The sequence below is a fragment of the Asterias rubens genome, chromosome 15 (assembly GCF_902459465.1).
Source record: "Asterias rubens chromosome 15, eAstRub1.3, whole genome shotgun sequence".
NCBI lineage: Eukaryota > Metazoa > Echinodermata > Asteroidea > Forcipulatida > Asteriidae > Asterias > Asterias rubens.
The window spans coordinates 12,120,917-12,147,158 of NC_047076.1; the positions used below are offsets into that span (position 1 = coordinate 12,120,917).

The window sequence follows — 26,242 nt, forward strand, 5'->3', positions numbered from 1 at the left end:
AGAACAAATCTAGTCAACTTGTTTTGGGAAGTCTGTAATTTGGTTTTAGTGTGTTTAGTTAAGCTATCATACCAAAATGAAGAACAGTAATCATAGTGACACAGAACCAGAGCCGATGCCAACAGTTTTCTGATCGAGCTATCCAAAAATTTGGCCTTATTGTATAGTGTTTGGTAGGTTAGCTACTAAGCTTTTTTTTAGTTAGGGCTCATCCAAAACGAACAATGTATGACTAAACTGGCAGAAATCATTTCTTTGAAATCTAACTCTTTGCAAGACCATGGAGGTAGCAAGAGAAGGGAAAATGGGAAAATTTTTGAGTGAGAGGGCATAAAACTCGGGAGTGATCCGCCCAACGTCAACTGGTTTTCAACTGGTTCCAGATAAACTAAATTTAATTATAACACCCCTAACCAGTATTCTGCCTTCTCATTGGTTCAGATCGCGTCACATGATATGTCTTAGTTCTACAAGACGACGGCCGACATCGGTTTGCCGTGTGATGTGCATCGGTTTGCCGTGCGCTAGTCCGAAGACACGGCGTGCAGTACCCAGACAAATAGGCTTAACTGTAATTTTTAACTTGGCTGCACATTAGCCACCCAACCTCATACAGCAAAATGTGCACAAATGTCTTCTGTTGAATAACAAGTCTCCTTCATCCGTTACCGGTTTTTTAATTCCAGCAAGGAAAAACGAAAAACAAACCCTTTACCCTTTACCGTTGTTTAATCTGAAAAAAGAAAAAAGAAAAAACAAACGCCGTAACCCTTTACCTATTGCCTCTTTGGCGTTCCATAACACGATCACCGGTAAAGGGTTTCGTCGTTCGTTTTTCCTTTGCGTGGATTCCAAAACGGTAAAAGGAAAAAGGTTTGCTTTTTCCTTTTCCTGTTCGAAAATTTTGAAAACGGAGATGAATATGGGAATCGGTTCGTTTTGGTTTCATTACAAAGGTTTGGGAGGGGATTAAGGGAACAAAATTCGTTTTCCTTGTTCTTTTTACATTTTAAAATGGCAAGGGGGCCGCTCCGCCTTCTTAGAGGGAGAGTGTACACAGGGCCATCACGCGTCGTGCTGGAAGTGTGAAGTAGAATTAGTTTTTGCTGGTGACCAGAAAATGTACAAATCGACAAACACCTAGTTTGTGTAAGACTAAGAGCAATTAAATGAGGTAAGATTATCTAAGAATTGTAACACTATGTTCCAATTATGTAATTGTTTCTAGATAGTGTTTGTTTTCACCTGGAGTGGTGGTAAATAAAAAGTATGCAACACAGGGCCCAGAATTTGTTTTCATCTCCCGAGCTCCCTCTAACCATGGAGGTAGAATTCTACCTCCATGCTTTAACTAAAGTCTAACTAAACATAGAGCAAGTAATGCTACTCTCACATGTCACTGGGGAGAATATGCTAGCGAATGTGCTTATGAACGGAAATATTTAACAATCGCTCAAACTTTGCAACATTCGCCACAAATTCATCACGTTCACAAGTCATTCTCCACCTCCTTGCGAAGATTGGTCACTTTATGCTGCTCTCACACGGTGAATATGCTACTATAGTACTACTACTACTAGCGAATATGCTTTTATTATTAATGGAAAGGAGATATTTGACAATCGCTCAAACTTCGCAGCAGTCGCCTTGTCTTCGTAAGCGTTGGTGACAAATTCAGAACGTTCACAAGTTATTCCCCACCTTACGAAGATCGCTCAATTTACAAACCGGTTTGTTGATTTCAGCGAATGTTGCGAAGACGGTCATTCGGCGTGATTTTCGTTAGCATTGATTGGTAACGTTGGTAAAGCGTGCGTAAGCATTTGCAACGTTCGTAAAAGGCATTGGCAAGCGTTGCGCATCCGTAATATATTTGTAAGCTGTTGGTAAGGAGAGGGCCGACCGAAGACGATCGAGGGGTGAGACCGAGATGAAAATAGTCACTATCCAACTGCTATTTTGGACGAATTATACGTGCAGTTCAAATTCATGTTCGCAAGAACATTCGCCACTCTGTAAGAGGGGCAATACGAAGCGCTTCCGTACATTCAGCGAATGTTGTGAAGACGGTAATTCACCATCGATTTGCTTAAGCATTTGATAAGCCATTGGTACTGTTGGTAAAGCGTACGTTTTATGCGTAAGATATTGGTAAGGAGAGGTTTAAGGACGACATAGGACATTCAGTATTAAATCGTAACATTTGGGCGAATTCATCGCGAATTTCAAACATTCGTATTTGCAAGATATTCGCCCAAGTGTGAGAGTAGCATAAATAAAGTTACTCACTCAGATCATGGAGGTAGCTAATTCTGCCGAAAAGCATTGTAGGAAGGGAAACAAAAATAGACACTATTGTTGTATGCCCCCTCCCCCCCCCCACCCCCCCGGTGCCTTTCATCCATTCAGCAAAATCAACCAGGCGATAATCACAATATTGGTCTATATGGAGTATTGGTGACTGAATGGTGATTCCAGTCCGCAACAGTTCTTACATTACAAAACTAAACACACTATGACTTTAGCTGCAGTGACGGTCTATTGTTTTTATTATTATAATTATCTACAAATAAAGTTGTTTAAAAAAGGGGAACTGCTAACAAAGGGCTGGATAGCTCAGTTGGTAGAGCACTCGTACGTTTATCTAGAGGTCCTTGGTTCAAGTCTCGCTCTGGTAAATTTGTCTTTGTTCACACCCAATTAATAATTGTGTAATTCCATTATTAACTTTAGATATGATGAGCTGAGTGGATTCGATCCATCCAGCATAGCCTTGCTCAAGGCAGTCACATTATTCATCCGAAACGACGCTGCTGTAAACCCACCCGTATACACTGTGCGTGGTGCGTGTAATCACACCGCATGACCCACACCCGTATACACTATACACACTGTCACATCATTCAACTACTGTGGACACAAGTCATCCGCACTCGTACCACTAACTCGTACCACTTCCGGGTTTAATGTGTTTCATGAAAAAAAATTCCACTATTGGAAAAAAATGGGGGGGCTCTCGGATATGCTAGTATGCAGCTCATGAATATGTATATCTTTCGTCAGACCTATCAGACAACACAGGATGTGCATCGGATGAATTATTCATTTTGACGTCCAATCACGCACTTCCCTTATCACGACCTTTGGACCCTATAATGCTCGCTGAGCGTCCGTGGTGGTGGTGTGGTGATATGTAAACATGTCTCGTCTTTCGCAGGCATTATGGTAATGAGTTGACCGTGGGAACTCTTCGCTTATTATAGTAATGAGGTCAGTGGCTTCAACACAGACCCTACAAGGCTGTCGGCCTAGCGGCCGACACATGCGGATAGTGTACGGGGGCATCGTGTCGTGCGATGTGGTTACACACATTTTACGCACAGTGTATGACGGGTAGGTTTTTATACAGCGGCGGTCTTTTTTCGGAGTGAATAATTCGACTGTTTTGAGCTAGGCTACATCCAGCAGGCCAAACACATAATTATAAACATGTAATTTTTATATGGCCTGGCCTGGCTGGAGAGAGACAGATGATGATAAGCGTAATTTGCGTAATTTGGTAAAGGAAAGCTGTAGAGTGTAGGTAGTTACCGGGTAGGCCATATAGCTACTTTATCCATGTTTTATCATACATACATAGGCTAGCCATGGGCTAGCCTACACTACTACGCGTCGTCTACACTCCTGCCCTGTAATTATGAGGTTCGTTCCACTATTGTAATAGTTTCAACAAACCTCGAGGTTCAGATCCTCAACACCAAATAAAAGGTTTACCCTTCAGCTTGGAACGTGTGGAATGGCTTTTCCAAAATTAGTATAGATCCAGTTACTGAGCACTGTACTTCTTTTTGCCTCTTTTTTTCGCAATTTGTCATTATCGGCGGTTTGGGAAAAAAGACTACAGTGCCCCAAACCTTAGCCCCATGTATTTGTCCAGTCCACTTTGTATCCTTGCTGGCCCTAGCACCATTGCTGTCAATTAAATCGCTTTTTTGGGAGACAAAAATCGTACTGCAACGATCTGCATCATAAAACTTACCTATCTAGGCATAATGCTTCTCGAGGATTTGTTCAAAAGACATCACACGTTGTGGGTAAAAACCAAATGAATTTTCTCAGCGACCTTGACAACTGGTTGTTTTCGACCCGCGCCCACGTTCTCATGGGTCCGTTTCCTTCAATTTTTACCAATTGATCGTACCATTATTTATAAATGGTTAAGGGAACCCGAAAACAAAAAATGAAAGAAATTTATATTGTGCTGGGGCCGAGGATACACAGTGGATTGAACCATATTATGGGGCTAGTATGTATGTGAGTGCTTTGAACTCTCATTGAATGAGCCTGTAATGGGTCCAGAAAATCCTCTCCGCAAACTCATTGTTAAAAAGTTACAAATTCTTACCATAATTCAGCTCACAAGCTCTAGTGTTGTCAGCTACATGTAGCAGCAGAGTGTAGGTTTGAATTCTGGTCATGACACTTGTTTCCTTTGAGCAAGGCACTTTACCATCATTGCTTCATAAAGCAATTCTGCATTCTGCTTAAACTAGCCTGGCCCCTAGTGGAGGATTTCCATGTTTCAGCCCCAGGAGTAGGTGGTAACAATTGGCAGTTGGTTTGGGTAGATGGTTTTGTTTTGTTGAAAATGAAGTGAATTTGATTGAAATTAAACAATTAAACTAGTAATAATAATAATTACACAGCATTAAAGGAATCTGATGTTATAACACCATTCAAAGGTGCCGATATAACATGTATTTCTTCACTCTGCTTTGTATTTCTAGAGAAGAGGTATTGGATTGCAGATTTCTTTCACGATGCGTCTGACGTTCAACGATATCTCGTTGAGTAAGGAGATTGGATGCCACGGTGGTGGGTGCTTTTCTTAATGCTGAGATGGATGTCTATCAGGTATACCTCAAATCATCATATCATTCATTTGTTGCTTGGTCCCACTGAGCTATTGCCTAGATCGCGTGATCTATCTAGTGACTGAAGGTGATATACTGTCTACTACGTCCTTTTGGTTTGATAATAATCTCTTGTATTACATCATCACGCTCTTGTCCTGGCACCAGTTGAAAATCAAATGTCTGTAAGAGTCTGCTCATCACCAGTCTGGACTCAAGCTACACACATTGAATGGATAAAGAAACAGGAGTTTAGTAAAAAAATAAGAAATAAATGCACACTTTAGCCTAAATCTTCAGTTAATTGAGCTTTTTATACAAATCCATTGATATTTGGATACCAGCTTACATTTCTAAATATTGGTTTGGAATGTTAGAAAATAACTTCCTGAAACCTACATTTTTAATGTTTGGTTAAAGGCAGTGACATAATTTTCTAAAAAGAGGTAATTTTGCACTAAAATAATAATGGACTAAAAGCTGAAGCCATTTGTTATGCATCTGAAAACACACAAAGTAATGCAACAAGGGTGTGTTTTCTTTCATCATTCTCATGCAATGATGACCAATTGAGCCCAAATTTTTAACAGGTTTGTTATTTTAATGCACGTTGGGATACACCAAGTGAGAGTCTTTGACATTTACCAAACGTGTCCAGTGGCTTTAATGACAGCTTACCAGTGCAAATTGTTGACCAATGCAAGATCGGACTCCCATCGAGAAAGGAAAATGGGTAAAATAGTGCCTGTAAATAACCAAACAATTTAACATTGTTACCAAATAATTTTAATGTACATAATAGTCACATTTATAGAATTTAATGTATTATCAGGGGAAGTCTTTAATTTGAGAACAGAGACTGACACTCAGTGGTTTTGAAGTCTTTTAAATACTACCATGTTATAGTTTATCTACAATCATTGTCATTATGCATCTGCTGCAAAGATTTTTTATGCGTACATGAAACATGCCCAAGGAAGGGTCCCAACCAAAAGGACTACAGACTAGACAGTTTGCACACTGAAATTTTGCAACTTCAATAAGAATGCCACACCCTGATTAGAATGCCTGGCCCTGATAAAAAACGCTTGACCCTGATGGTTGCTTGTTCCTGATTGTTTGCCTGACCCTGATTGTTTTGCCTGGCCCTGATTTTTTGCCTGAGCTTGATTGTTGCCTGACCGTGATTTGTTGCTTGACCCTGATTGTTTGCCTGACCCCGATGGTTGCTTGACCCTGATTGTTTGCCTGACCCTGTTTGTTGGCATGACCCTGATTTGTTGGCTGACCCTGAAAATGTTAAAGTTATTGAAGTATGTTTGGATTTGAGATGACGATCTGGATCAAATACAAGAGGGTCCTTAAAGTATTGCTTGTTTCTTCCAATAGCATATGTATTCAGCTGTGAAAAGACGAGAATTCAAAGTTGAGAATCTATGATTGTCTGTTGGTGTAGGCAAAAGGTATGGCGTTGAAGTTAGCTGAGGAAAACTTGAGACTGCATTTATTGATTGGAATCATAAAAGGTATGGCGTTGAAGTTAGCTGAGGAAAACTTGAGACTGCATTTATTGATTGGAATCATAAAAGGTATGGCGTTGAAGTTAGCTGAGGAAAACTTGAGACTGCATTTATTGATTGGAATCATAAAAGGTATGGCGTTGAAGTTAGCTGAGGAAAACTTGAGACTGCATTTATTGATTGGAATCATAAAAGGTATGGCGTTGAAGTTAGCGGAGGAAAACTTGAGACTGCATTTATTGATTGGAATCATAAAAGGTATGGCGCTGAAGTTAGCTGAGGAAAACTTGAGACTGCATTTATTGATTGGAATTATAGCACATTTTTTACTTAGCTCCACTTACTTGATATATAATGTATACAACACACATACATGTATGCAGAAAGGCATTCTATACAATTATTTATAAACATTTTCTCAAGTACTAAGCCACAATTTGGAACACTAGTCAATCTCACTCTCCTTCATAAGTCACTCCTGTGCGCTGATTTCATAAATTTCAGCTAGAAAACTGAATGTACATAGTACGTATGTAGTTTGAGAAATGGTAGGGTTTTTCCTTCTTAACAAAAATTAATTTATCATCACTGATTTCGACACCATTACAACCTGAGGACGAGTCGGCCACGGACGCAAGTCTATGCCGAATGATGATGATGATTTCTTTTGTGAAGGTTCCTTGAGGCAGCCTGTCAAGCAAAGCACCTTGAGGTGTGGATTCATGCGGTTTAAGAACAGAATGAAAAAAAGGAAACTTTGCTTAGACTGTTGAAATGTAAATGTGATATTTTGTTGAGAGGATGCAGTTAAAAAGAGCTAAAATCTTACCCATAAAGCAGTGCCAGCAGGTATTTTGAAACCCAGTACTGTCTCCTCCGATGCTATCTAACGAGGTGTGCCAATAACAGGGGGCCAAATCCGTAAAGTTTCCTTGATAACCTAACAATTTTCAATATGGAGAAGCAACAAATGTGGCAAAATTATCAAAAAAAGATACGTAATAGAAGCAAATACTGTGCCTGCTGATGAGAAAAAAAGAGAAAATTGTCATGAATGTTTCACCCAAACGGATCAATTAGTTAAATTGTCATGAATGTTTCACCCAAACGGATCAATTAGTTAAATTGTCATGAATGTTTGACCCAAACGGATCAATTAGTTAAGCAAGGTGACAGCATATACATTAACACCAAGTCGTTTCTCAGATTCAAGTTGTATATTTACTTCTGATCAACAGCGGGCATTTCGATGATGGAATAATTTCACATGATGCTTACTACTGAACCGTTACCATCTTTATGCTTTCAGATAGAAATGACAAACAAATTCTGGGGTCTTTTCCAAAGATTGACCTTATCTTTAAATCAGCATTCCCGGACAAGCCCCCAATTTGTTACGATCCAAATTCCTAAAGGCCAGAGACTTTGAAAAATAACCCCGCCCTAAAAAATAAGGGTAACAAAAGTAGTCAGTTTAAAGGCTGAACTCTGTGTTTCCACTGCGTACCAGTGCGCAGAGCCGGAGCCCAAAAGCCTAGGTTTGAGAAAGGCCCCTGGTCAAAACCCTTTCTTTTTCTGTGTGCTTTCAAATTCTGCCTCTTTCGCTTTAGGGTGTCATGGCCGAGTAGTTTTAAGAGCATCAAATTCTAGTTCTGGTGGTTAAGTCATCTGAGTGTGGGTTCAAACCCTAGTCATGACATTTGTGTCATCGTCGTCATCATCATCATCATTCTCTGTGGTCCATCAAGAGGGACGTATCGATTTGTTTTAGACTGCCACAGCTGCTGTGCCGGTGAGCCATGGTCCACTTCTAGCTGGCGCAACCAGTGTGTTGCGTGGTCGCCCTCTGGGTCTCTTCCAGGCTGGGCCGGGACGGATTCCCACTCGGAGCGTTGACGCTCAGCTTGAGGGGGGTATGTGCTGGAGTATATGCTTTACTATAATTCGTTCTCTTCACCCAGGGGTATAAATGGGCACCTGCGAGGGTAGGGGTTGATATTGTGAGTGAAAAAGCCTTTAGAGGGCCATGGCAGCTCAGGGTTGAAATCCCCAGGGAGCTGAGAAAGTTTATAGGAATGTTATTGACTCGATGACAAGGGCAAGTATTGCTTACCAGAATAAGTTTACCAGCCAAGATATTTTGTCATGTGTGCTATCTGTACCTGGTATCTTGTTTGGAATTGCTAAAAGCATGGAGTATTGCTCCATGCTAAAATCAAAAATTGTCTGCTTAAGCAGCTCTCTAAAATTTGGCCCTGGTAAACGTCGTCATATGACATTTTCAACCAATGGGATAAAACCAGCCTTAATTTATGATTGTTGCATTGCATTCCAGGGCTTCGGCAGACTTCGGAACAGCTAAAGAGTACTTAAGAGAAGCCATCGCTATCGCCGAGCGACTTGAAGATCCTGTTGCCGTGGCAGATCGCCATGGGGACTTGGGAACCACTTTTCGGTCGGAGGGGCGGTTCACCGATGCCCTTACCCATCAGAAAAAACAGTTTGTGTTTGCAAAACAAAGAGGCAAGTTATTTCAACGTTTCGATCAGTATGCTCACTCGTTCATACCTGGGCCCAGTTTCATAGCGCTGCTTAACAGCCGATTTTGTGCTTACTGTGCAATTTCTATTTCATAGCGCTGCTAACCGTAAGCACATGAAAAGGCATGCTAACCTTCCGGTGCTTACCACACGAAAATAAATGACGTCACAATGCAAATCCATGGTAAACACGCAATGGCCGTCCAATTTTTCTGCTTACCTGTGAAATACGCTAAGGCTTAAGCAAATTTTTCTGCTACAGTAAGCACGCAAATTTGCTTACAGTTAAGCAGCGCTATGAAATTGGGCTCTCTCGTTCGTACCTGCTCTCCTTCCCTAGGTGACAGGCAGCTTTAGTGGTTTCCTGCTTCAACATTGGCTTCACTCATTACTCCATGAGCTCACCGGACTACGACATGGCCTTGGTCTGCCACGCCATACACTTGGAGCTCTCGGACAGGATCGGATATGTTGATAACGTGAACGACCCTCTTACATTATACCTGGTCTTCTTCCCTAGGTGACCAGGCAGCTCTAGTGGTTTCCTGCTTCAACATTGGCTTCACTCATTACTCCATGAGCCAACCGGACTACGACATGGCCTTGGTCTGCCACGCCATACACTTGGAGCTCTCGGACAGGATCGGATATGTTGATAACGTGAACGACCCTCTTACATTATACCTACTCTCTTTCCCTAGGTGACCAGGCAGCTCTAGTGGTTTCCTGCTTCAACATTGGCTTCACTCATTACTCTATGAGCCCACCGGACTACAACTCAGCCTTGGTCTACCACGCAGTGCAGCTAGAGCTTCCTGACACTGACAGGATTGGAAATGTTGATAACTGTGAACGACCCTCTTACATTATACCTGCTCTCGTTCCCTAGGTGACCATGCAGCTCTAGTGGTTTCCTGCTTCAACATTGGCTTCACTCATTACTCCATGAGCTCACCGGACTACAACATGGCCTTGGTCTACCACACAGTACACTTGGAGCTCTTGGACAGGATTGGAAATGTTGATAACTGTGAACGACCCTCTTACATTATACCTGCTCTCGTTCCCTAGGTGACCAGGCAGCTTTAGTGGTTTCCTGCTTCAACATTGGCTTCACTCATTACTCCATGAGCCCACCGGACTACAACTCAGCCTTGGTCTACCACGCAGTGCAGCTAGAGCTTTCTGACACTGACAGGATTGGAAATGTTGATAACTGTGAACGACCCTCTTACATTATACCTACGGTATGACGGATTTGTGAGGAATATATGAGGACCAAAACCCACCGCAGAAAAATGTATGCCGCCATGGAATGTGAATCTGTTGAAATTAGTGACTTGTTGCAGGTAAGATTTGAGTTATGAAGCTTTGAAAATGTTCCGCCCCAGTAACAGGCCTCAATAGTTAGGACTTTGTATCTGTGTACAGAGGAAGAGTCCTATATAGGGCTAATGGAAAAATATAGTGCGTCTGCATCTCACATCCAACAAGACCTCGGCCTTGGACCTCTTTGGATATGGGACGTAGTTGTGCTATATTTTTCCTATTGTGCTATATAAAGGAAGCCACTATCAGATAGCACCCCCAGGGATAATTACTTTAAAGAAGTCAATAATTATTTGAAAATCAAAATCATTTTTGATTTGTGTCTGTTCTTCTCTTCATCATCAGCTCTGAAGGACAATGAGGCGGCCATCTTGCTCCTTGTGGAATGCTTGGAAGTCCACAGTCAAACGGGAAACCATCGCGGACTGGGCATAGCCTACGGGAACATCGGTACGGTGTACCGAGCCATGGGTACGTTGTGTAATGTTTGTTATTGAGACATTAATGAGCCAGTCAGCATTCTCCCTTAAGGCAGTGGACACTATTGGTTATAGTCAAAGACTAGCCTTCACAGTTGGTGTATCTCAACATATGCATACAATAACGAACCTGTGAAAATTTGAGCTCAATCAGTCATCGAACTTGCGAGATATGAATGAAAGAAGAAAAAAAAACTTTGTCACACGAAGGTGTGTGCGTTTAGATGGTTGATTTCGAGACCTCAAGTTCTAAATCTGATGTCTCAAATTCAAATTCATTGAAAATTACTTCTTTCTCGGAAACTATGGCACTTCAGAGGGTGCCGTTTCTCTGGAGAAGTGAAAAAGAAAAACGTGAAATCTGTGGATGAAAATTTGAAAATAAAAAATATTAAGAAAGCACTGGATTGGTGAAAAGAGGTAAAGTTAACAAGAAAAATGAGCAGAGTTTCTGTTGGGCGCGATAATAATAATAAAATTAATAATGAGGTCTTATAGAGCGCACAAATCCACAAAAGTGCTCAGGGCGCTATTACAGAGAAAATACTAACAAAAATAACAAAGAACAGATTAAATACAAAAGAATGGATCTTTGAAACTTATTAAAAAAAAAACTAAAACACCCCAAAGAAATTAAAAAATAAACCTGATAAAAAAAAAATAAAAAAAAACCTCAAATATGATTAAAGTGCCACTGCACTGACGTCCTGGGTATAAAGGTTCTTTACAATGCGAACACAAATTTGACTACAATTTTCTTAATTTTTTACCTGATTTGAGAAGTTGAAATTCCGTTCATATATTCATAGTGTCCCACACTATATTTTCAACGAGTTTACAGCTGACAAATATATCCATGGAAGAAATTATTTCCGAAAATATGTCGAAGTGCTGCACTGGCGATGTTGATCATCGTATACCACTTGATAGTGTGAGCTCAAGTGCGCATGGCTTTAGAGTGCAGCGCGTTGTCTTGCTGCTATTCGCCGTCAACTAGGTAGGTGCCATCAAATCGCCTTCAACTCCTCCAATACACATTTAAAATCCAGGAGGCATAAAACTGGAAAGCACTACACCTCAAATAGAATTTTTTAAAGTTTCAGGTTGAATTTCGGTTACAAAGTGAGTTTTTTTCTTTAAAAATATTTATAAGCAGCAAAGCCGTCTGCCGCCATCTTGCTTTTTTACATGGCTTTTTCTTGTCATATAGACGGACAACAGAGGGCGCTTTCCTGCGCGCGTATATTTTTTTCCTAGGACCGATGAGGCCACTTAGCATGCGCCAACTTAACGGCCTCATCTGTCTGGGAAAAAGATATGCTTCCAGCACAAGGCCTCATCTGTCCTGGGAAAAAGATACGCTTCCAGCACATGGAGTCTTGGCACAAGACGTCTATGCTCGGTATACTATGTTCTGCGCTTTGTGTAAATTGCTTGCTGACTATTATCCATCTGCTTAGTGAGTGGTTGACGCAAGTTGATGGCGCCGCCAGTGACCAGTGCAAGAAAGTGTTTACACGGAAGTTAGTGGACGACGTGGGAATGGAAAACGTAAATTTCAATTTTCTTTTCACAAAATATTAACACCAAAGGAGACAAGTCAACAATTTTAAATAACGCGGGCTTGGAGTTCCAACTACAAGGAACATGTGAGTAAAAGTTCAGACTCCCAACTTAGGTAGAAATATTTTTAACAGATTTTGGAAAATCTTTCGCAATGGTACGGGACCTTTGGACTCTGTCGCGTTGCATGCAACGGAGGAGTCCAACCTGGGCTATATAAAGTACAATGCTCTCTTGTCTGAGTTGTTTGCCATTGGAATAACTTATCAAAATGATATTTGGTTGTGTTGACGGAGTGGACGACACCAAACGATTTGACGGCAAGTAGCAGTAGGATTGCGAGTGTAAAGTCAGGTTCATACTTCCTGCAAATGCGAATGCAATTATGCGATAGAACAAATGGTGACGATTTCACATGGCTGTTTAGCACTTAGCAAACTGATGTGAACTATTCCTTGCGAATTTGGGGTGCAAAATTACAACGCATCCACATTCGCTTTTGCAGGAAGAAGTATGAATCGGGCTTTACACTCGCAATCATCTCTTAACTATTCTCACCCATTCTATTCTCAGGTCCAGACGGACATTCAAAGGTTTACGCTTCGCACGTCATCCTCTAACAATGACAATGCGGCTAGCATCAACCACATCGTTGTCTTTCTACAGAGACCTCGGAGTGAGGGAGATCCCTCTGTTCCCCATCCCCAACACTAAACTCGCAATCAGATCAATTGTGGTTTTACCCTTTACACCGATATGTTAGTACTCGGTACTTTCCCGAGTTCTGTGAAAAAAAAATCACAGGCATATTACTTGGGTGGGATTCGAACCATCGACCCTTGCAGTTAACGAGCAGTGTCTTTTTACCATCCTAAATAAAGGGTTCAAACTGCCTCTAGCTACCAGGCACTCTAGGTGGTCTAGTTTGTAAGACACTGCTACAGATTTGCAAAGGTCCTGGGTTCTAATCCCACCCAAGTAATCGAGTATGCCTGAGAACTCGTGAAAGTTACTCGTCGGTGTAATGGTAAAATCAAAAGTATATGAAATTCTTTATCCCAAATGCAAATTTAACATCTAGTTCTCGCAACCATCTCTTAACTAGTTTCACCCATTTTACTCTCTAGGTCCAGACGGACATGCAACAGATAGACGACACTCATGTCCTCTTCAACATTTTCAATGCGGCTACCATCAACCACATCGTTGTCTTCCTGACCGGGACCGGAGCGATTCCAGAGGGAATGGGCGGGGCCATCTACTTCAGTTGGCCGTCACCGGAGGGCGAAATGGTCTGGATGTTTCTCGGTTTCATCACCAACGAAAAGCCAAGTGCCATTTTTAAAGTAGTCGGCTTGAAGAAAGGTATGGTTGACAAAAAAATGTAGTCAATATGTTTCATCAGGCCGGTGTTTATATCCCGTTTTATTGGCATAACTGTCACATCTCCACCCGCAAAATATTATGATTACATGTCCATGTACGTGCAAATGGGCAATTCCACGGTCAGTCGCATAACACTTTTCAGTGTCATTTCTCGATCGTGGTGCTAGAAGTTCTGTGTGAGATATTCTTTCCTCTAAGTTTATAGACTGATTCGTACTAAGCTTGGGCGGTTCCAGAAATTTGGGGCTCGGTTCCGGTTCCGAAAAAAAGCTCGGTTCTGAGACATACCCGGTTCCAATTCAATATAAAACATAAGCCGCCCGTCCCGAGCTCACACACACACAATTGAGCCGATCTATTTTAACTGAAAATAACCAAGTTAATCAGACATCGGTCCCGAGCTCACACACAAACAATTGGAGCCGATCTATTTTTAACGAAAATACCAGAATACCCACCCCAAGTCAATCAGACATCGTGCCACCGAGCACCTATTCTCCCTGCATTTAACCAAGTCTTTGATTTAGCCGGCAGTACGTCCGTTGTGTAGCAGTACGTCCGCAGTGCAGTACGTCCGCAGTGCAGTACGCCCGTAGTGCAGTACGTCCGTAGTGCAGTACGTCCGTAGTGCAGTACATCCGTAGTGCATGCAGTGTGTTGTCTCTGTACATACAAGTGTACATGCCTGTACATGCATGCAGTACTGTGTGTTTTGTGCATGGATGGGGCAAGCTTTTATGAATATGGATATATCGGCAGCCAATCACAACGTGCTGTCTATTTGGACTTTGGACTCTGTACATGTACATGTATATGCATGAGATATACATGTATAGATGCCTATGCATTGGAGGGGGCTGTGCACTGTGTATGCAGCCACACGTGATAGTTGATACTCATGTCGGCTTGAAGCCTTTGCACACTGTATCTGCGGTCACCGCTTTCAACATCAAGCCTCAATTTCTAGAGCCGGTTCGTCGCAGGATCGGCTCCACAGAGCCTTTTATAGTTGGGACTCGGTCTTTTAAAATCGGAACCGACAAAAGCGGGTACCCGGTTCCACAGAAGAGTGGAACCGCCGGTCCGGTTTTCAATTTGGAACCGGGTAGAACCGGGTAACCGAAGGAACCGCCCAAGCTTAATTCGTACTTGACACCCAAGGCTTTGAATTGATAATTATTAGAAATGTTGTGGGCTTTGTGCTCTGGATGTTATAACGTTGTAAAGACCGGTCAGTCGCATTACACAAAAAGGACATGGTAAAAAAAAACACTTGTCACAATTCAAAAATCTCCTCTATCAAAAAGATTGTGAAAGTGTTACTATATGTAACACACAACTCTTATACATGGGTATCCAACAGGATACTTATAAATGGTCAGCAACTTGAACTTTTAGGTATACATGGCAAAACCATGGTCAGTCGCATTACGGTCAGTCGCATTACAGTTTTCCAGGCAATGTAGCCACGCCTACATGGTGCCCAAGCCGAGTTCTGATTTGGCAATAATTGGGTTCGTTCCTTGTCAACAACTAAAAAAAAATTGGTTTCATATGTTAGCTAAAACTTCTAAGTGGAAAGAAAGTTGTGACATAAACTTGATTTTTGTGTGTTATGTCCATGTTTGCTTGGAATTGCCCAAATACCTACAGGAACAATCCTTCTTGCCCAGAGCAAGACTATTGAGATATTCCCTAAAGCAAAGCAAGAAATCATCTTAGTTAGAAGCATTGGACACTATTGGTGATTACTCAAAATAATTGTTAACATAAAACCTGACTTGGTAATGAGCAATGGAGAGCTGTTGATAGTAAAAAACATTGTGAGAAACGACTCCCTCTGAATCTGAAGTAACGTAGTTTTTGAGAAAGTTGTAATTTCTCACTAAAATGTTTGATTTGATTTCGAGACCTCAGCTGAGGTCTGGAAATCAAGCATCTGAACTGAAAGCACACAACTTCGTACGAACAGGGTGTTTTCTCTTCCATTATTCTCTCACAACTTTGAAGACCAATTGAGTTCAAATTTTCACAGGTTTGTTCTTTGTGCATATTTTGAGATACACCAAGTGAGAAGACTGGTCTCTGAAAATATTACTAAAGGTGTCCAGTGTCAATGATCAATTTTTGGCATCCAGTGGTTCCACTTCGTCAACAACAATGAGGTCACCCAAAGAACGTGTCCGCCCCCCCATCAACCAACTAATTCAACACCACCACTCTGCCTTCTTCGGTCATGTCGCTCGCCTAGCTGACAACATCCCAGCTTAAAAAGCTCTAAAGCATCGCCATCAACTCCAGGGGAGGCCTAGCACCAGCTCCTGGCTGGAAGAGACCTAGACAGAGGCCGCCCTCGGTCATCCTAGGCCTAACAACTTGGCCGGCCGAGCGAAATCGCCCACATGTGGCGTGAGGCTGTAGGACGTGGACACATGAAATCGGCGCGATGGACCCTTGCTGCCTCTGCGTGTTGATTGATTGATTGTCTTTTTATGATTTTGTTTGAATGTGTCTTTCAAAGGAAGTTCTACAAACAACTCATTCATGCAGTCTATGCCTGTACAGCAGCCGATGAAAACGATGTCACAGATTGGAATCTCTGTGGAACCCCTTCACGTTATCCAGCATCAGATACCAGCAGAAACTACCCAGGTACGTTTTTATTTTGTTGTTGTGCACAGTCGGCTGGGTATTGGTAATTGTTAAAGACCAGTCTTCTCACTTGCTGTATCTCAACATTTGCCTAAAACAACAACCCTGTGAAAATTTGAGCTAATTCGGCCACCTAAGTTGCGAGATAATTATGAAAGAAAAAAACACCCTTGTACATGTGGTAACTTTATTCCGGTTAACAAGGTCCCAATTGCATAGAGCTGCTCAAGTAGAAAATACTGTTAAAAAAATTCTCACTGGCTGGTAACTTTATCTCGGTTAGCATAATTTTGATTTGCTTAGCTTATTTTGTGCTTAAAGGCAGTGGACACTTTTGGTAATTACTCAAAATAGTTATTAGCATAAAACCTTACTTGGTAACAAGTAATGGAGAGCGGTTGATGGTAACAAACTTAGTGAGAAATGGCTCTCTCTGAATTAAGGTGGTATTCAGGAAAGAAGTAATTTGCCACGAATTTGATTTCGAGACCTCAGATTAAGAATTTTGAGGTCTCGAAATAAAGCATCTGAAAGCACACAACTTCGTGTGACAAGGGTGTTTTTTTCTTTCATAATTATCTCGCAACTTAGATGACCAAATGAGCTCAAATTTTCACAGGGTTGTTATTTTATGCAAATGTTGAGATACAGCAAGTGAGAAGACTGGTCTTTGACAATTACCAGTAGTGTCCAGTGTCTTCAAGCAGCTCTATGAAATTGGGCCCAGTATCTCAGGAGTTCAGGTTGCGCCTAGCCCTCTATAGGACTCTTCCTTTGTGCTGTTCACAGAAACAGAGTCCTAAATATTAGGGCTTTTTCTGGGGCGGAAACATTTGGAAGCTTTAGTAACATTTGAAAAATGAAAGGGCTGCATCGGATTTGTTGGGTGTCATGACCGAGTGATTAAGGGCATTGAATCGAAGTTCAGGTGGAAAAGTCAGCAGAGTGTGGGTTCGAATCCCAGTCATGACACTTGTGTCCTTGAGCAAGACACTTGACTATAGTTGCTTCTTTCCACTCAGGGATATAAATGGGTACCTGCGAGGGTAGAGGTTAATATTGTGTTTGAAAAAGCCACTGGTGTGCCAAAGCAGTTCAGGGCTGTATACTCCCCAGGGGGGCTGAGAAAGATTACAGGGATGTAATTTGCCCAATGACCAGGGCACTAATCTAAAGCACATTGAGATGGTTATTGAAAAATGCGCTGAATAAGAACTTGTCTTTATTATTATTACGTCTTCAATTAATCGTGATGCAATTATGCCTGGGCGACTATTGCGACTAGTGTCAAAGTCGCAACTATTGATTGCTTAGTCAAGTAGCGACTATCGTTTTTTAACTACTCGGTTAATCGTACCTCCACGACAACTACAACAATAGTCGTGGCTTCCTGCTTGGTGAACCAATGGTGTTGCTCACCACTATTTATGACGACATAATTTACTTACGAAACACAATCGGACATCACGATCAGAAACACAATGCGACTCGATGAGAGCTGTTGATAAAATAAAACATCGTGAGAAACGGCTCCCTCTGAAGTAACAAAGTTTTTGAGAAAGAAGTGATTTCTCACTGAAATATTTGCATCTGCGAAAGACTTCAGGCGTGAAGCCTTTCTCAGACTTCTAAAAAGAATTTTTTCTTCAACTATTTTCTGGAAGTTTGATAATCGATTAAGGCAAACTTCCACATTTTATGCATACATGTTGGGATACATGGGCATGGCAAGTGCTTGAAAACTGGTCTCTGACAATAGACCGATCCATTAGGCTCCGCCCACGGCGCACATGTGAGCAAGAACACGTGAGGCTCTCCTATGCCATTCTGCACAACTCGTCCGCCCACGCCAAGCATACGCATGTCAGACTTTATTTGTCAGACTTTGTGTTGCGCAATGGGATGTGATTGGTCAATACGCAATGATGGGGCGGAGCTAAATGGATCGGCCTATTACCAAAGGGGTCCAGTACCTTTTACTTACTTTTTGTTTTCTCTCCATTTATTTAGACGTCGACTTTGACCAGCTTCTCAGAGTTCTCCATGAAGATGTTGGAGAACTTCTACGACTACGCCTCGTCGTTCGAAATAAACCAGTCGCAGATGACACCCCAGCCAAACATCAGCTGGATCCCCATGACGGTCCTAGATAAATGGTTTCAGAACTTCAAGAATAAAATGGCGCAGGATCAGAACTTTTGGAGGAAGTAACTGTACTTGTGTAATTTTTGTATTTTAACAATTTTAAGATTTGGGTACTTTTTGTAACACAAAACATAATGTCCACAGATTTACATTAAACTTACTCAGTTTGAAGATAATGATGGCAGAAAGCTTCCCTTACAATATTACTTGCTGAGGTGCTGTAGTTTTTGAGAAATGAGTACTAAAACAAGTCACCAAAATCACTTTCGTCTCACTTTCAGTGATTGCAAGTAAAAACGTACATGTATGGTATGTTATGGTTTTTACATGCTAATACGTTTTAACATGCTAACACTGAGACTAAAATAACTTGTGTGACATTGTTTTACTCACTTCTCGAAATCTGTGGACATTGTGTAAAAAGTACCCAGACCCTTTAAAGGCACTGGGCACTGTTTGGTAATATTGTCAAAGACCAGGGGTGGATTTCACAAAGAGTTAAAGAGAGTGGACACTTTTGGTAGTTGTCAAAGACCAGTTTTCTCCCTAGCTGTATCTCATCATATGCATGAAATAACAAACCTGTGAAAGTTTTAGCTCAATCGGTCATCGAAGTTACGAGATAATAATGAAAGAAAAAACACCCTTGTCACACGAAGTTGTGTGCTTTCTTATGCTTGATTTCGAAACCTCAAATTCTAAACTTGAGGTCTCAAAATCAAATTTGAGGAAAATTACTTCTTTCTCGAAAACTACATCAGTTAAGAGGGAGCTGTTTCTCACAATGTTTTATGCTATCAACGTCTTCCTATAACTTATTTCCAAGTAAGGTTTTATTCTAAAAATTATTTTGAGTAATAGTGTCTACTGCCTTTAAGACTAGTCTTTTAACTCGAGTTACCCGTCCTAACTTAGGACTAGCCTTAGGATTTTAATATCTCCTAGGACTAGTCCTAAGATTGGACTAGTCCTAAGATAGGACTAGTCCCAACTCTTTGTGAAGGTGACCCCTGTATTCTCAATAGTGTCCAGTGCCTTTAACATTTACTAAACAATTTTTTAATAACTGTATATAAATCATTTTGCACGATGTCTTTACTTTGAAATTGATGCAATTATTATGGTGATTTCAATTGGGCATGGCGTTCTTTCTATTTTAGTCTAATTACCGTATTTTGTTCACCCTTGAAAAATCAGAAAAATTGTGATTAAACAGACTTGAATGTCTATTAAAGACTATGCCATGTGTACTTATCTTCTGCGCTGATCCTCTAATCGATGCTCGAACCGGAGTGTGCTCCTGTGTGTTGTGTAATGCACAGTAAAGAACTAAGTGCGTATATCAGAAGAGTAGGGTTACGCCGCAGTGTTCCTGGTTTAATCGGAAGCATATTGCACCACAGCACCTTGTTAAACAATTTACATGGTGCTATAAGATAACAATACCATACTTCAAAAACCTGGCCCCACATACCTTGCAGGGAAAATACTGAGCGCTTTGTTTCGACCCTTAAGGGTGTGATACAAAGCGCTATATAAGAACCAAGTATTATTATTATGTTGATGCATTTAAAGGGTCTGGGTACTTTTGAAGGACAAAAAACATAATGTCCACAGATTTACATTAAACTTACTCAAATTGAAGATAATGATGGTAGAAAGCTTCCCTGGAAACATGAATTGCTGTGAAGCTGTACTTTTTGAGAAATGAGTAAAACAATGTCATGGAAATAATTGTTGACTCTTCGAAAATTATTTTAGCATGTAAAAACGTATGTTCAGGACATTGCTTTACTCATTTCTCACAAACTACATCACCTCAGCAAGTAACTTTTAAAGGTAAGCTTTCTACTATCATTATCTTCAAACGGTGTAAGGTTAATGCAAATCTGTAAACATTGTGTTTAGTGTTACAAAAAGCACCCAAAGAATTATGTACATGTAATGTATTTATTTGCAACTGCTTTTAGAGATTACCAAAAGAAATAAACTTAGTACATAAAGGTCATAGGATTTGAGGCATTGCATGGTGAGGTATCAATGTACATGTATATTTGGTTTGCGGTAACACCATGTGTGTATCTACTTGCCAGGTAGAGTTTGTTCAGTCTCCTGACAATGACTAGAGCAAGCTAGTCGAAACGTTGAGACCAACCCAAGAACTTACTCCGCGGTAGTATAGTTAATTACGATCGAATAGGCCTAAGCTAAAGTAGTAGTCCCAGCCTATTTCTTCACCATCCACCCAGGTAATAGTTAATAAGCAGGACAGTTCTTTTCAGAACTTAGAAGTCTCCCGAATACCCGAACATCTACTCTGCGGTATTAGAATAAAGCAAGACAGTTCTCTAAGAACAAACTCTACCTGGCAAGTAGATACACACATGGTGTTACCGCAAACCAAATATGTATACATATAGGACGTTTAAAAAGAACTTCTACATATAGCCATACCTAAGTTATTTGTACACAATCCTCAATATCGTCACTGCTTAGCAAGGTTTAGGTGCTAAGCACATAAATTACAAGTTGAGGTTGGGAGATATACAGGTGTAGAATTTAGGGATCGTATGTATTCACTGCTTGGAGGATGTTGAAATCCAAATTCATTTCATTTGTTTTGCCAAATGTTTACTGTATTCGGAAAGATAGTGTATGATACCATGGGTCAAAGTTACACAGGTTTTAGTATCTTATCTGACAAGAATGAAAAAAAATTTCCATGTGAGTTCTCAAAAGAAAACCATTATTAATTGTGTTTCGAAACCCACACATAATTTAAAATTTGTTCTTGCTGACCTCTCCAGAGCTCTTATTCTGTGTTGTATAATAAGTTTAAGTTTTGTTATTGTTGTAACCCTTCCCGTAGGGAATGAGGTTTGTTCCGTTTAAGGAACAAAAGTTGATACAATACAATACAATTATTATTATTATTAATGCATCCAATATTTGCAAAATATTGCGTGTAGTTATTTAAATGCCTCGTAGTTTTAATAGCAACTGTACGAAATTAAATTGCAATGGAATAAGGTTGAATCTGTGTTTCATGTTTTCTCTTTCATTATTGTTGTGCAAAGCCTTTAACGTAAAATCAAACTTCAAAACTGTGCACCCTCAATATTGGAAAACATCACAAGGGGTAGTAAGTCCAGGATTTTTATCCATTACGGGCCCGAAATTCAACAAAATCACATTAAAAACAAAACAAAAGAGGTCGTGTATCCAGCATTTTCATCAAAAAAGACCTAAGTGTAAAATTTAAGGAACAAACATTTTTCATCATCAGAAGTCAAGCATTTTAGTCGTTTTTTAAAATGATTTCAGTGATGAAAATGCTGGACTTACCCCTTGCCTTTCTTAAATTTTAGGCAAATTTTTGATGAGAATGCAGCTGGACGTCTTTTTTTTCAGTTTATAAAAAGAAAGAAAATTTGAATACACATAATTGTCCAGAAGACCCAGAAGGGTGTATGTTTCTTTTCTTTTTTGCTTGAGTGGACGCAGTGAATTATTATAAGTAGTATAAAAATCCCCCCCCCCCCCCCAGACACACCAACAGGCACCTAGGTGCACTGGATAGTTCCAATGCGTGTTCTACCGAGAGCTGGTACACCCGGTTCGAATCCTGTACCCGTACATTATATAGACTTGATTTTACTGCTTGTCGCGGGAATGAATTTGGGGTAGGTCATACCCAAACTAGGTTGGATTATTTGGCCAGGTGGTAGAGTAAAAGACAGTCTCCAAGTTACAGGTTGCTGGAACAATAGGATGGGTCTCAAATATTCATTTTAATCTGGATTTTAAACCGTCATACTATCCGAAATGAGGCATTATCTCAAAAAGTAGCCATCGTAGACGACTAAAACCAAGATTTTCTTGCTCCTCGCCCCCAATTACACCTAGGTATGAAATTTCAGGCGATTTGGAAGACAAAAATTTCGGCTGTTTTTTGAAAAAACGACAAGGGGGTAAGCTTGACGTTTTTTCAGCCTCGGAAATATTTTCTCTCCGAATTGCCTCAAAATTTAACCAAAGGAAGTTCGTCATGTGTAAAAGACAGTCTCTAAGTTACAGGTTGCTGGAACAATAGGATGGGTCTAAAATACTCATTTTAATCTGGATTTTAAACCGTCGTACTATCCGAAATGAGGCATTATCTCAAAAAGTAGCCATCGTAGACGACTTAAACCAAGATTTTCCTGCTCCTCGCCCTCTATTACACCTAGGTATGAAATTTCAGGCGATTTGGAAGACAAAAATTTCGGCTGTTTTTTTAAAAAACGACAAGGGGGTAAGCTTGACGTTTTTTCAGCCTCGGAAATATTTTCTCTCCGAATTGCCTCAAAATTTAACCAAAGGAAGTTCGTCATGTGTAAAAGACAGTCTCTAAGTTACAGGTTGCTGGAACAATAGGATGGGTCTAAAATACTCATTTTAATCTGGATTTTAAACCGTCGTACTATCCGAAATGAGGCATTATCTCAAAAAGTAGCCATCGTAGACGACTTAAACCAAGATTTTCCTGCTCCTCGCCCTCTATTACACCTAGGTATGAAATTTCAGGCGATTTGGAAGACAAAAATTTCGGCAGATTTTTGAAAAAACGACAAGGGGGTAAGCTTGACGTTTTTTCAGCCTCGGAAACATTTTCTCTCCGAATTTCCTCAAAATTTAACCAAAGGAAGTTCGTCATGTGTAACAGACAGTCTCCAAGTTACAGGTTGCTGGAACAATAGGATGGGTCTCAAATATTCATTTTAACCTTGATTTTAAACCGTCGTACTATCCGAAATGAGGCATTATCTCAAAAAGTAGCCATCGTAGACGACTAAAACCAAGATTTTCCTGCTCCTCGCCCCCAATTACACCTAGGTATGAAATTTCAGGCGATTTGGAAGACAAAAATTTCGGCCGATTTTTAAAAAAACGACAAGGGGGTAAGCTTGACGTTTTTTCAGACTCGGAAACATTTTCTCTCCGAATTGCCTCAAAATTTAACCAAAGGAAGTTCGTCATGTGTAAAAGACAGTCTCCAAGTTACAGGTTGCTGGAACAATAGGATGGGTCTCAAATATTCATTTTAACCTTGATTTTAAACCGTCGTACTATCCGAAATGAGGCATTATCTCAAAAAGTAGCCATCGTAGACGACTAAAACCAAGATTTTCCTGCTCCTCGCCCCAAATTACACCTAGGTATGAAATTTCAGGCGATTTGGAAGACAAAAATTTCGGCCGATTTTTGAAAAAACGACAAGGGGGTAAGCTTGACGTTTTTTCAGCCTCGGCAATATTTTCTCTCCGAATTGCCTCAAAATTTAACCAAAGGAAGTTCGTCATGTGTAAAAGACAGTCTCCAAGTTACAGGTTGCTGGAACAATAGGATGGGTCTCAAATATTCATTTTAATCTGGATTTTAAACCGTCGTACTATCCGAAATGAGGCATTATCTCAAAAAGTAGCCATCGTAGACGACTAAAACCAAGATTTTCCTGCTCCTCGCCCCCAATTACACCTACAATCCCGGCAATATCTCGTTTGGCCCCCCTGCCCCCTTTCAATGTTGGTTCCATTTACCGACTGTCTTCCGAATTCAGTCAACATTGAGCGGGGGGGGGGGGGGCGGGGGGCGGGCAAATGTTTTTAATGTGAATGTGAATGGGAAGTGCACAGGGAACTGTTGTTTCATGAAAGGGTGGCCCAAGCATTTTGGCCGGGATTGTAGGTGTGAAATTTCAGGCGATTTGGAAGACAAAAATTTCGGCCGATTTTTGAAAAACGACAAGGGGGTAAGCTTGACGTTTTTTCAGCCTCGGAAATATTTTCTCTCCGAATTGCCTCAAAATTTAACCAAAAGAAGTTCGTCATGTGTAAAAGACAGTCTCCAAGTTACAGGTTGCTGGAACAATAGGATGGGTCTAAAATACTCATTTTAATCTGGATTGTAAACCGTCGTACTATCCGAAATGAGGCATTATCTCAAAAAGTAGCCATCGTAGACGACTAAAACCAAGATTTTCCTGCTCCTCGCCCTCTATTACACCTAGGTATGAAATTTCAGGCGATTTGGAAGACAAAAATTTTGGCTGTTTTTTGAAAAAACGACAAGGGGGTAAGCTTGACGTTTTTTCAGCCTCGGAAATATTTTCTCTCCGAATTGCCTCAAAATTTAACCAAAGGAAGTTCGTCATGTGTAACAGACAGTCTCCAAGTTACAGGTTGCTGGAACAATAGGATGGGTCTCAAATATTCATTTTAACCTTGATTTTAAACCGTCGTACTATCCGAAATGAGGCATTATCTCAAAAAGTAGCCATCGTAGACGACTAAAACCAAGATTTTCCTGCTCCTCGCCCCCAATTACACCTAGGTATGAAATTTCAGGCGATTTGGAAGACAAAAATTTCGGCCGATTTTTGAAAAAACGACAAGGGGGTAAAGCTTGACGTTTTTTCAGACTCGGAAACATTTTCTCTCCGAATTGCCTCAAAATTTAACCAAAGGAAGTTCGTCATGTGTAAAAGACAGTCTCCAAGTTACAGGTTGCTGGAACAATAGGATGGGTCTCAAATATTCATTTTAACCTTGATTTTAAACCGTCGTACTATCCGAAATGAGGCATTATCTCAAAAAGTAGCCATCGTAGACGACTAAAACCAAGATTTTCCTGCTCCTCGCCCCAAATTACACCTAGGTATGAAATTTCAGGCGATTTGGAAGACAAAAATTTCGGCCGATTTTTGAAAAAACGACAAGGGGGTAAGCTTGACGTTTTTTCAGCCTCGGAAATATTTTCTCTCCGAATTGCCTCAAAATTTAACCAAAGGAAGTTCGTCATGTGTAAAAGACAGTCTCCAAGTTACAGGTTGCTGGAACAATAGGATGGGTCTCAAATATTCATTTTAATCTGGATTTTAAACCGTCGTACTATCCGAAATGAGGCATTATCTCAAAAAGTAGCCATCGTAGACGACTAAAACCAAGATTTTCCTGCTCCTCGCCCCCAATTACACCTACAATCCCGGCAATATCTCGTTTGGCCCCCCTGCCCCCTTTCAATGTTGGTTCCATTTACCGACTGTCTTCCGAATTCAGTCAACATTGAGCGGGGGGGGGGGGGGGGCGGGGGGCGGGCAAATGTTTTTAATGTGAATGTGAATGGGAAGTGCACAGGGAACTGTTGTTTCATGAAAGGGTGGCCCAAGCATTTTGGCCGGGATTGTAGGTGTGAAATTTCAGGCGATTTGGAAGACAAAAATTTCGGCCGATTTTTGAAAAACGACAAGGGGGTAAGCTTGACGTTTTTTCAGCCTCGGAAATATTTTCTCTCCGAATTGCCTCAAAATTTAACCAAAGGAAGTTCGTCATGTGTAAAAGACAGTCTCCAAGTTACAGGTTGCTGGAACAATAGGATGGGTCTAAAATACTCATTTTAATCTGGATTGTAAACCGTCGTACTATCCGAAATGAGGCATTATCTCAAAAAGTAGCCATCGTAGACGACTAAAACCAAGATTTTCCTGCTCCTCGCCCTCTATTACACCTAGGTATGAAATTTCAGGCGATTTGGAAGACAAACATTTCGGCCGATTTTTGAAAAAACGACAAGGGGGTAAGCTTGACGTTTTTTCAGCCTCGGAAACATTTTCTCTCCGAATTGCCTCAAAATTTAACCAAAGGAAGTTTGTCATGTGTAAAAGACAGTCTCCAAGT

The 26,242-nt window shown here is 40.8% G+C and overlaps 1 protein-coding gene across 2 annotated transcripts; it reads left to right on the top strand.

The window, feature by feature from the left end:
* Positions 1–1,083: 1,083 nt before the first annotated feature.
* LOC117300175 (protein Hikeshi-like) lies at positions 1,084–18,672 on the top strand. 2 transcript variants are annotated; one of them, XM_033783895.1, is made up of 6 exons: positions 1,084–1,174; positions 4,788–4,914; positions 8,769–8,956; positions 13,472–13,709; positions 16,252–16,382; positions 18,393–18,672. In XM_033783895.1, the coding sequence occupies exons 3-6, from the start codon at positions 8,864–8,866 to the stop codon at positions 18,591–18,593; spliced, it is 663 nt and encodes a 220-aa protein (XP_033639786.1). In that variant the 5' UTR covers positions 1,084–1,174; positions 4,788–4,914; positions 8,769–8,863; the 3' UTR covers positions 18,594–18,672. The 2 variants fall into 2 exon arrangements, with proteins under 2 accessions (XP_033639786.1, XP_033639787.1); XM_033783896.1 differs by lacking the exons at positions 1,084–1,174; positions 4,788–4,914; positions 8,769–8,956 and adding an exon at positions 10,488–10,773.
* The last annotated feature ends 7,570 nt before the right edge of the window (positions 18,673–26,242 follow it).

What these genes read in the sequence shown, in the direction of transcription:
- LOC117300175 (XM_033783895.1), top strand. Translation starts at nt 8,864, where the DNA reads ATGGGGACTTGGGAACCACTTTTCGGTCGGAGGGGCGGTTCACCGATG. An exon ending in TGTGTTTGCAAAACAAAGAG is followed by an intron (nt 8,957 to 13,471) that starts GCAAGTTATTTC and finishes TTTACTCTCTAG; the next exon opens with GTCCAGACGGACATGCAACA. An exon ending in TACCAGCAGAAACTACCCAG is followed by an intron (nt 16,383 to 18,392) that starts GTACGTTTTTAT and finishes CCATTTATTTAG; the next exon opens with ACGTCGACTTTGACCAGCTT.